General features: G+C 27.3%; 3 protein-coding genes across 3 annotated transcripts; 2 read left to right on the top strand and 1 right to left on the bottom strand.

Moving 5' to 3' along the window:
* The first annotated feature begins 4,404 nt into the window (after nucleotides 1–4,404).
* OCT59_028117 (uncharacterized protein) lies at nucleotides 4,405–7,917 on the top strand. The gene is made up of 14 exons (XM_025308987.2): nucleotides 4,405–4,698; nucleotides 4,771–4,948; nucleotides 5,057–5,103; nucleotides 5,228–5,236; nucleotides 5,310–5,481; nucleotides 5,559–5,635; nucleotides 5,718–5,981; nucleotides 6,053–6,128; nucleotides 6,225–6,277; nucleotides 6,349–6,482; nucleotides 6,558–6,868; nucleotides 6,941–7,041; nucleotides 7,112–7,376; nucleotides 7,465–7,917. The coding sequence occupies exons 1-14, from the start codon at nucleotides 4,465–4,467 to the stop codon at nucleotides 7,680–7,682; spliced, it is 2,139 nt and encodes a 712-aa protein (XP_025187902.1). The 5' UTR covers nucleotides 4,405–4,464; the 3' UTR covers nucleotides 7,683–7,917.
* Nucleotides 7,918–8,251: 334 nt separating this feature from the next.
* OCT59_028116 (uncharacterized protein) lies at nucleotides 8,252–9,577 on the bottom strand. Its single transcript, XM_025313152.2, has 3 exons — nucleotides 8,758–9,577; nucleotides 8,645–8,688; nucleotides 8,252–8,550 (listed from the first exon to the last, which is right to left on the bottom strand). The coding sequence occupies exons 1-3, from the start codon at nucleotides 9,551–9,553 to the stop codon at nucleotides 8,497–8,499; spliced, it is 894 nt and encodes a 297-aa protein (XP_025187901.1). The 5' UTR covers nucleotides 9,554–9,577; the 3' UTR covers nucleotides 8,252–8,496.
* A 437-nt stretch (nucleotides 9,578–10,014) lies between these two features.
* Nucleotides 10,015–11,248, top strand: OCT59_028115 (uncharacterized protein; the record flags this gene model as incomplete). Its single annotated transcript, XM_025309933.2, has 2 exons — nucleotides 10,015–11,084; nucleotides 11,166–11,248. The coding sequence occupies exons 1-2, from the start codon at nucleotides 10,088–10,090 to the stop codon at nucleotides 11,246–11,248; spliced, it is 1,080 nt and encodes a 359-aa protein (XP_025187900.1). The 5' UTR covers nucleotides 10,015–10,087.
* Between the last annotated feature and the right edge of the window lie 82 nt (nucleotides 11,249–11,330).

Genomic DNA, 11,330 nt, shown 5'->3' with positions numbered 1-11,330 from the left:
GAAATCAACTATTTTTTTTATAGTGATATGTATGCAAATCGATCAATCATTTTTTTTTTTTAATAAGCATTCGCCTTCCCGCCGAGAAAAGTAATAAAATATTATCTAAATAATATCTTGACCAATTTAGTTTCTCATTATCTTGATATCATTTGTTTAAAGTTCTAGAATATAATTTTTTTTTAAAGCAAACATGACAATCAATTCTTTATATAAATTTCTCTTAAATTCGATTAAGTTCGGTTTTATTTACTAAGATGAGCACATAATTTCCAAATTAATATTCATTCATCATTTTGTTAATGTCGGTACGGAAAAAAAACATGCGTGGGATATAATTAACTAATATTCTTATATATCAGTGTAACATTCTCGTAAAACTTTAATGTCATGCAAATGAAGTAAGATAACAAGATAACAGATGGTCGACGGATTTAGATTGGATAATTCGATTCATAATGATAATTATAACATTATATGATGGAGTAAGCATACTGTATCTTGCATATCTTTCCCTATACAAGATATTGATTTGGAGTATGATTTTGTTGTACATATTTTAGCATATCGAAATAATTGAACAACATTGTCACAGAATTATTCATATTCTTTTGTTGTATGTATATCGGATTCACTCCTTATTTATTTTTTTTTATGTCAAATGTTACCATTGTTTGATACAATAAATGATAAGCTCATAAAAAAAAAAATTTTTGATTGGAGGATCCAAATTTCTTCAGTTTGATCAGCTAAATTACGTTACTCATGATCTAACTGTCGATTTATTTTACATTCACCTCTTCATATATTATTATTCTATTCAAATTCGAAATGATGAATGAATGCAATAATACAATAATATCATGCGAGTAACTAGTATTAATATATTAAAAGAAAAGAATTTGGAAAGAAATAAATTTTTAATGTCATTATTAATTATTATTTTATCATCATTACACGATTAAATATCCCACAGTTTGTGTAATTTTGAGCCAATATGTATGAAGTTACATCGGTCTTTGACTTATATAGTTACTTCCTCCATAAAATAATTATTATTGAAAAGGATTATTACTCTTTAAAGTAATTAATTGTATATTCTCTGTAAAAATTTTATCCCTGCTACATGATCAGCAATGGACCTTTCAATAAAAGTAAAAAATAAGTTAGATTTATGCAAAATCAATACCGAAAAGAGTTTAGTCATATGACTATTGCTTCATCTTTATTAAAAGTATTATTATTACGGTATTTTAATTGATGCTGTGAAATTAAATAAAAATATACAACGCGTGACAACCAGAATTTTACTGAAAAATGTCTGTGACGCTGGGTGAAAAAATATTGAACAAAAACTCGAGCTCTTAATAAAATCCTCCTCTAACAAGAAAGTTTCAAAAAATACAATATCATCCCACTTTTTTTTGTTACAGTAAATAAACCCCTTATCACCTCACCAATTACCAATAAAAATCCGATTGCCCCCTCATGCATTTTGAAATTCATTTTCCAAACTCTTATTTTACAAAGTACTGCGCAATTCAGATAATTTAACCGACAAAAAAAAATAAATAAATAAAACAATTCTTTACCCAACCTACTCATCCACGACTGTAAGCGTCAAAATAAAAACAAAAAAAAGGTGTAATTACATAGTACTTACCTGGTCGGATTTAATATTATCACTTGACAAGTAAAGTAGCGAAGTTGCTAGTTGGCCTTGCTTAACTGTCACTTTTAGGTGATTTCATTAGCTGATTTTAGATTTGTACTGTATTTTTGTCCATAACTCCATATAGACTATTCTTGGTTCTTGGGACCCGATTTCGCATAATAATAGCTATGTTTTTTTTTCTTTATTTTATTTGTTTTAGTTACATAATACATAATTTTGCAGCCGAAAATTATTATTGTGTAATGAATTCATATTTACTTTATTTGGTAGAAAGAATGTGATTGATCTTCTGACGTAACAACATAGGAATATATTACAGTATTAAAGGTCTTGTTTAATTCTTTAAAAATATTGTGCTTTCACAAAAATTCATTTATTTTTATTTACCGCCGCTGCACGGTTCAAAAATTGAAATTTTGCAATTTTGAAGGAAAATTTTTGTAAGTAAATACCAGACAATTTTGAGTGGATAGAGTTCGATCAATTTTGATCTACAAGATGCTTTCGGCACAATTTATTCCATTGTGTGGATGGAAAGATAATGGATTCAATAATGGCCCAGTTAAGATTATTTTAAAACGATTAAATGACTCCATAAGTGAATCAAGCAATTAGCTTTTTAGTAAATTTCTTTTAATATTTCATATTTTGGATGAATATGTTGTTTCTGATGATGTTAATGAAGATACAGATGAAGAAAGCAATGAACTCTCTGATGCTTCAACTATAAGAAAAGGAGTTTGAAGAAATAAAAGGAGTACCACATGCAAAAAAAGATCCGAATTAACCTAAAAACTAAAAAAACAAGTTTGTTTGAGATTATCTTCAGGTTGAAAATGGGCGTGATATCTGTAAAATACTTATTTCCTCAAATGGTGAATGTAAAAAGTTACAAGCATGATGGTGGAACTTTATCTTCAAACATGGAATTGTATCAGATGATATTCAACTTAAAGACTCAAATCAATTGCATATTAATACAATGGTCACCACATTGTACACCAAAACAACTTGAATTAAAAATGTGCTACAGTTGAATGGATAGCTACTGATTCAAAAATAAATAGTAATTTTTTATATGGATTACGGGTGGGTAGCAGGTGGGTAGCGGGTGGGTTGACGGGTTGGGTTGACCCGGGTAGAGATTTTTTTAGACGGGTCTCAACTTATAGTCACGTGACGACGTCAAAATAATTTTGACGTCGTCTGTCGTCACGTCGCTGAAGTAATTTAGAAGAATCAAATTTTAAAGATCAAGAAGTCATTTACTTAGCCAGAACTTATAAAAATATTTGTTATAATATTAAACAATCGAGTTCAAAATTTCATATGAAATTCCAATCAATATTATTAGAATAAGGTTAAACGCCACAATGATCGAAATTTTCACTCCCTTTTCAAAATCGTTAATCTCGAAATTAGGGTTAATGTTTACAATAAAGATTTGAAACATAATGGAAATCATTTCAAAATTTGGCAATCATATGGATTCTTTTTAAGTAATTGATTACCCCGTTTATCCCTCTCTTTAAATTAAAGATCGGACCTCTCGCGGATTTTAACTCTCGAAAAGAAAAATCTTTATGTATTTAATTACGTACATGCATTAATTCTAAATTTCGAATATCGGAATGGTTTCTTTTACTAGTGAACATGATAAATAATGTCTCATCCTAATTAAGACATATATTCGATGATCGTACGTCTTTAAGGGACAACAATTCTTTTAGAAAAAAACATGTTGCTCAAAATATTTAATATTCCACTCATTCCTTTTTTTGTGTACAAATGATATTTATTGAACAATTAAGATAAAGATTTTTCTATCGAATATATTAATTACAGTACCCGGATCTTATTCAAGAACCTCGACTTTTAAAATTGAATAGTACTCGTGAAAGTATAATACCCGAGTCTTAAATATTATTTTTGGGTACTATATGTAGTGGAACAGTATATTTTTAAATACTTGTTAATTTATTAATGAATTATCACAAGGTTATTAATGTAACAAAAGTAACCTTCAAAAAATTTGTTTCTCTGAGGTTACTATCGTTGAAGTTTATTAATAATACCGTTAGCTCATCTCCATACTAAAATCCGTACCACACACATATTCGTTCTACATTAGCTATAAGATGATGACTGTATAACAAAATTTTCTTGATGATTGGGTAATTTTTTGCTTTTACAATGAATCGGGTTAGAAAACAATTATTTCTCGTGATAAGTTAACTTTTTTTAGTCGACAATTATAGAAACTTGGCGCCAAAAATCAAAATTTAGAAAAATTAAAAAGACAAAAATGGAGGAACAAACGCCACAATAAAGAAATAAAGTATGACGAAAAATTCGATCTTTGTTGATCTGATATTTGATATAGCCTAATTGCCTAAAAACATTTTAATTGTAATGTCTATAATGATTTATTTCATTGAACTAATGAACCATCATTATACATTGTTTTAAATTCATCAAAATTGAACGAAATAGGCATTGACGAAGTAAATTTGGAAGTGTATAGCCATATAGGTGTACGAAATTTTCGTATGTTAAAAAAAAGAAATTGAAATAAAATTATTGAATTAGCAATTACAGTAGTATTTTTCCAAATTTTACGCACTTCTCTGGCAATAACAAGTATTTTGATCCCATAAACCTTTTTAAAGTACTTGAGTAACCAAACACTTTTTCATCAATAAAAAGATGGGAATGTCGAGTTTCTCCTTACCTTTTTTCCATCAAGCTTTCGTTTTGAATTTTCAATTTTAAAGTTAATTTAGTTCATAATGGAATTCCTTGAAGATGCTGTAAAAGCTATCTCCAGTCTGATAACTGGAGAACAAGGAACTAAAGGCGAGTGGGATAAAGAAAACCGTTACATGTCATTTGTTCAAGAAAGAAAAAATTGTCATGCAAAATGGTATGTCGACGGTAAGGACTATTTCTATGCTGTCTCGGAAGCTCTAATGAGCGCTAAAGAGGAAATTTTAATCGAAGACTTGTGGCTTTCGCCTGAATTGGTGTGTGGTATTAGCTTTTTATAGTAATTTATCATGACGCAAGCACGTGATAATCTAATTTTTTCAATTTAGTATCTTCGTAGACCTCCTGCCAAGAATGAAGAATATCGCCTTGACCGTTTACTTAAAAAGAAAGCAGAAGAAGGAGTGAAGATTTATGTCGTTGTTTATAAAGAAGTTCCCAAAACTAGTACTTATGACTCTTGGCATAGTAAAACTACTTTACAGTCATTGCACAAGAACATCCTCGGTAAGAATATTTTGCATTTTATTTTATTTGTCTGTAAATTTAGGATTTTGAGATACACCGTATATAAAAATTTTATATTAATGTCTTTTTAATTTAATTAACGGGTAGTGCAAAGACATCCTAACCATCTTATTAATGGGACTTTACTTTGGACGGTAAATGGTTTATTTGATTAATTGTTATTTTAATCGTTTGATTTAGTTAATTCATTAAACATTGATGTTTTTAAAATTAATCTCTTATTTTTTTTTTCGTGTTTATTTTATACGTGAAATTTAGCATCATGAAGTAAATGTTAAATTTTTTAAGTTTTAAGCGTAAAATAATTATAAGTATTGTAACCTTTTCTTTAAAATCATAGAAAATTATAGTTGTCGATAGGCATACTTCTTTCATTGGTGGTTTGGATTTGTGCTTTGGTCGTTATGATACTTCGACGCATCAACTTGCCGATTTCCATGAATATTCTAAACATTATTCTATCTGGCCTGGTCAAGATTATTCAAATCCTAGAATCAAGGACTTTTTTGATGGTATATTATCTGTTGATTTTGATCATTATTTTCCAACATGTGTAAATATGTATTTATTCTACTATTTTTAATTACAGTAAAATTTTGGGCAAGAACTATAATCGATAAAAAACAATTTGGGCGTATGCCATGGCATGATGTATCCATCGGTTTTGTAAGTATAATCACATTTAACCGTAAAATGCGAATTTTCCTAATACTATATTTAAGGGTTGATCCTTTGCGTATATTCACAGGTTGGCAAACCTACACTTGACATTGTGCGTCATTTTGTTCAACGCTGGAATTTTATCAAAAAAAATAAGGCAGAAGATCGTCCTGAATATCCAGTTTTGATTGCCAAATCTGATAAACAATATGATCGTGAACATCCTCCGCAAGTCAAACATTATAGCTATGGTAACGGACAAACTATTAGTTGTCATCCAGATGAAGGTACATGCGATGTTCAAATTGTCAGATCTAGTTCCATTTGGAGTATTGGTCTTAACGAAGTGGAGGTAATTTTTATAATTTCTTATTAATTCATGAATCTATATTCATATATATTGAACATAATTTGTATACATAGCATTCAATCCAAAATGCTTACGTCAAAATTATTGAAGAATCTCAACATTTCATATATATAGAAAATCAATTCTTCGGTAAGTCTACACTAATTATTATTACCTGAAGCCTTGAAGGATTTATTTATACGACTATTTTTTTTTATATATGTATTTATATTTTATTTTTTATAGTTACTGCCACAAAAGAAAGTGACAATTATCCAGTAAAGAATCTTATTGGAAAGGTAAAATTTTAGATTTAATAATATATGTATAAATGAATGATACATATTCACATTCATTAATTATCATACAGGCAATTGTAGATAGAATTATTAGAGCCTATAAGAATAATGAACAGTTCAGAATCATTGTTTCCATGCCTTTGCTTCCAGCTTACGAATCTGAATTTGATTCCAGTGATGTTACCAGTAATGTCGGTACTATTCGGTAAATGTCCCAAATTTGATGTGATCTTATTTCTTAAGCGAAATATCAATTTCATTTTTTATTTAACTTTCTTAGTACTATCGTACATTACCAACTCAAATCAATTTGCCGAGGTGGATATTCAATTTTTGAAGTTTTAAAACAAAATGGTGTTACTAACCCTGAAAAGTACCTTGGGTTTTACGCACTTCGTACTTTTGACAAAATCAATCCTAAGTCCGTAGAAAAAGGTTTGGGCGTATTAAATGATGAAATAGAGTTTGGAAGAAATCCTGTAGTTGCTGAAACTGCTGATAAAAATCCTTCTGGGAACTACATAACTGAAGAAGTATACATTCACAGCAAACTTTTAATTGCTGATGACAGAATTGTTATATGTGGTTCCGGTGAGTAAAAGTTTCTTCTTCAAAATCTTTATGCGTTTTCTTTAATTAATTGTACTTATTTTTTTATTATAGCTAATTTAAATGAAAGATCACAAAATGGTGATTTTGACTCTGAAATTGCTGCTGTTATTGAAGACAGGGAATACATTGATTCTAAAATGGCTGGCAAAGACGTAATTATTCTTTTATCTTTAAATCTTAGTTAGCATTAGAAGGTACTCAATTTAATTTGTTTTTATTTAGTGGAAAGCTGGAAAGTTTGCAGCCACTTTACGCCGTCATATCTTTAAGGAACATCTTGGATTGTTTAATGAAACTGACCATGAAAAAGTTAATACATTCTGTTATCCACCACCAATACCTGTTGATTATCAAGAACTCTCTAAAGAAGATTATATTGTTCAAGATCCAGTTAGCGACGAATTTTATTATAAACATTGGCACCAAACTGCTACCATTAATACAGAAGCTTTTCGTACAGTGTTTCGTTGTGTTCCAGATGATAATCGTAATTATGATTTCTTAATAATTTTATTTTTTCTAATTTGTTTGTATTGAAATTTATTTTATTTTTTTTTTACAATTATTTTTTTTAGTTACGAGCTGGGATGATTTCAAAACGTTTGTTCCAGATCGATCAAAGATTCCAGCTGGTCACGTTCATAATCATAAATTAACCAACGAAGAAATTGAAGCAGAATTAAGTAAAGTAAAGGGTCACTTGGTTCACTATCCGTTACAATTTATGAATAAAGAAAAATTGTCAGGATCATTTACATTAGATTCTATGGCTCCTACGGAAGTATACATTTAAATTCACTTTTAAGATAATTAATTTATTTTACATTTTTATTGTCATAATTAGGTATCAATTTTGATATCTATTTGTTTTATTATAAATTATATTTTTTTCGAATGTGTAAAAAAAATTGAATAACTTTTAACATTCGCTGACGCGCGACTTGTGAATTGTTACTTTTGAAAAGTCCTTGTAAAAAATTAAATTAAAAAATAAATTCTAAATAAAATTTTCTTGATTGTAACTGAAGCCCAATCATGCTATGTGAGACTAAGGTCACGTATCGTTTAAAAAACGATTTTTAAATAATAGGCTGGCTATTGCGTCATGAATTTGTGCCGCATTAATTGCACATCATGTATATGCTACCGTACAATTGACAAAGCAGCTGAGTTGAGTACTTTATAGCGTGATTAAACAAAACTATGAACTGCAATAACTCACTCTATATTTATTGTAGAGTAAACACCTTGAATTTCTGAATATTATAATAAATATCATATCATACTAATTAAAAAACGTTTAGAACGTTTGTAATTTTACTAATATCATCAGCTCCAAAACTGAGGTTTACGAGAAATTTTTTAGGATTTTTAAGCAAAGTTTTTATTAGAATTCGCGTTAATTTATTAAATACATCACATGACTTAGAAACGAATGGCGACCACACCGACACATATGAATTATGGTATTTAAAATATCGATGATCGAGAATCTATAATGTTTTCTAACATACTACAACTTAAGTAATGATAACATTAGACTCATTAGGCTAATAACATTTGGCTATTTTAAAATGTTTTAATTAATAATTTATACGACCGTATATTTACTTTCGGAGTAAAATTCCAATTCCGGCCATTCCGGCAGCAGTGATTGTGGTCTATAATAAAAGTATATGTTCGTTAACATAATAATTTAAAATTAAATTTATTATTAAAAAAAAAAAAAAAATTTAACAATATATAAATATATACCCCTGCCATAAATCCCATTAAACCTGGATCAAACGAAGATTCATCTAAATTAACAAAAATATTAGTATAATTAATTAATAAGAAAAATATGTAAAAAATAAATGAACAATTACTTTTTTTAATCTTCTTATTCTTATTAGACTTAATAGCATTAAAAATCTTCTCATCAGTAATATCAACAAAATGAATAGGATCTTTTCCCTTTTCATTTGTATAAGATATACCAATCACTATATCATTAAACCTCTTTTTAGCTAGTTCTTTATATTTTAGGGTACGTTCTTTAACATCATTTATACCATCTATTCTAGCTTTTTTTGCCTTATCACCATGATTATTATTAAGCCACTTTGTTTCAATAACTAAATAAATTCCTCCATAATCAGATCTAAATATCAAATCACCAATTTCATTCTCACAAACGCTATAATTATTATCATTATCATCATTATAACTCCATTTAAAATCGACAAAATAATTAAATCCAGGTAATAAATCATTAATATTATCAATTATTCTATTTCTTAAAATATCTTCAGAATGATCAATATCATAATTTTCCTTCCATTCTTTTACTTTCACATTATGTTGATTTTGTAATTCATTAACAAAAGGTTTATACCAATCTTTAATAATTGGCATAATTCTTTCTAATAGAGTTTTATCATAATTAACATAAAATTCCATTTTCGAATTTGCTTTTGTAACATGACACATTATAATAATACCATTTTCTCCAAAAACTTTTTGAAGTAATTTAGTAACATCATCATGTGAAGAAAATTCAAAAAATCCCAAAAGTAATGATTCTGTCTCTTCTTGATAAGGAAAAGATAATATTTGAAAACATATATTAAGAATTAATGATCTTTGTTTTTCATTATTTATATCAATTACGTAGGAACTCATGATAAATTTTTTTTCTTTTTAATCGAAAAAAAAGAAAAAAATAGGTTCGTTTATTATTATTAAACCCAATTTTTATATTGAACTATTTTATTGAACATGATTTTTAAGGTTAACAAATCCCAAATTTAGTATAATGGAAGGTATGAATCATTGTTTAACAATAACAATTTAAATATCACCGCATTAATTATCACGTTCTAATATTATTTTCTGGTGGTCATAGCGTAATCCATAAACTGTAAATGCCATAATAACCATAAAAGCCATAGAAGCCATAAAATTTCGGTGGAACATTCCAAATTTCGAAATTTTAAATCCTCAAAATCCGGTAAATATATATCATAACGAACGTATCTATAAGATTATGTAACTTGGCGTAAAAGTACATGTTATACAATGAGATCATCGATCATCTTAAAACAAGAAATGCTTTTGTCTCCAAAATATCTACATTTCTTTTAAAAAGAAAAAAAAAATAATTGTATAAAAACATTCTTCTCTCCACATTTTTTTCAACTCAATAACTTTTTCATCATGAGTTTAATTTGTCATTGTTATACTTGTAACGTTAAATATCCAACAAAAGCTTATATTTTTTCATCAAATAATGAGGATGAACAAAATATTATCATTCAAATTTGTAAAAGAATTCTTGAAGCTATTCAACATAAACATACATCAACAGAAATTTCTTATGATGATAATATAATGTTACATAAACAAATTCGTAATATTAATGAAATTGAAAATTTGATTAATAAAGAATTTATTCAACTCTTTGAACATAAGATATTACGTAAAGAAATAAAAAAACTTCCAATCGGTATTTGGAGAATAGGATTTAAATGGGATGAATTTAATAATGATTCTTTAATAAAAAATATTTTAAAAATTTCAAGAGAATGGTATTATAATTTTACTAAATATTTTCAAAAAATAGATGATCAAAAAAGAGATATTGGAACATTTAATTCATTTAATCCTGATTTAAATAATAAAAATGAGGATGAATTAAAACAATGTCTTTTAGATAATTTAAAAAATTATCTTTTAGGTTTTGAATATTTAATCGATTATTCTTGGAATTTATATGATAATTATGAAGGAAATTTTATTTTCGCTTCAAATTCTGGTATTTTTATCGTAGTTGAGACTAAATATTTAAATGTTAAAAAAAATGAATATAATGATATAAGCATATCTTCTCTTAATAATGATGTTAAAGATCAATCTTTAAAATATAAAGATAAAGTTGCAATGGAATTTAATGGAAAATATATTACACTTCTTGGAGCAACACTTATATGTGATCTTGATGCGAATAGTTTAGATAAAGTTACATTTGAGTTTAATGATAATGATGAAATTATTGCGCGACATATTAAGGAAGTTCATGACTTTTCACCACGAAGATATAATGAATTTAATGGATTTAATAACTTGGATAAATATGAAGTAACTGATGATAAATTTGATGGATTACAAACTCTCTCAAGTCAAAATAATCAAGATACAACTTCAATACTACAAGGTATCATTTTTAATGTGTAATATTGCTTTTAATTAATTAAAATACTTGTTAAAAATATATATGTAATATTTTTTTTTATAGGTACAATTACTAAAGTTGCTGCTGCAGCTGCAGTTGGTTATATGATTTATCGAACATTTTCAAGAGGAAATCATTCCAATTAAATATAAATTTATGGTGTAGAATACTTGTAGAATTATGGAGAATCAAAAGTTTAATTATTATTATTTTTTCTTTTTTTTTAAA

The sequence above is a fragment of the Rhizophagus irregularis genome, chromosome 8, assembly GCF_026210795.1.
Source record: "Rhizophagus irregularis chromosome 8, complete sequence".
In the NCBI taxonomy this organism is placed as follows: Eukaryota; Fungi; Glomeromycota; class Glomeromycetes; order Glomerales; family Glomeraceae; genus Rhizophagus; species Rhizophagus irregularis.
The sequence above is the reverse complement of the archived record's forward strand: the minus strand, read 5'-3'. Positions and strand labels throughout refer to the sequence as shown.

What these genes read in the sequence shown, in the direction of transcription:
- OCT59_028117 (XM_025308987.2), top strand. Translation starts at nt 4,465, where the DNA reads ATGGAATTCCTTGAAGATGCTGTAAAAGCTATCTCCAGTCTGATAACT. An exon ending in ATGATGTATCCATCGGTTTT is followed by an intron (nt 5,636 to 5,717) that starts GTAAGTATAATC and finishes GTATATTCACAG; the next exon opens with GTTGGCAAACCTACACTTGA. An exon ending in TAAAGAATCTTATTGGAAAG is followed by an intron (nt 6,278 to 6,348) that starts GTAAAATTTTAG and finishes ATTATCATACAG; the next exon opens with GCAATTGTAGATAGAATTAT.
- OCT59_028116 (XM_025313152.2), bottom strand. Translation starts at nt 9,553, where the DNA reads ATGAGTTCCTACGTAATTGATATAAATAATGAAAAACAAAGATCATTA. An exon ending in GAATAAGAAGATTAAAAAAA is followed by an intron (nt 8,689 to 8,757) that starts GTAATTGTTCAT and finishes TTGTTAATTTAG; the next exon opens with ATGAATCTTCGTTTGATCCA. An exon ending in TAATGGGATTTATGGCAGGG is followed by an intron (nt 8,551 to 8,644) that starts GTATATATTTAT and finishes CTTTTATTATAG; the next exon opens with ACCACAATCACTGCTGCCGG.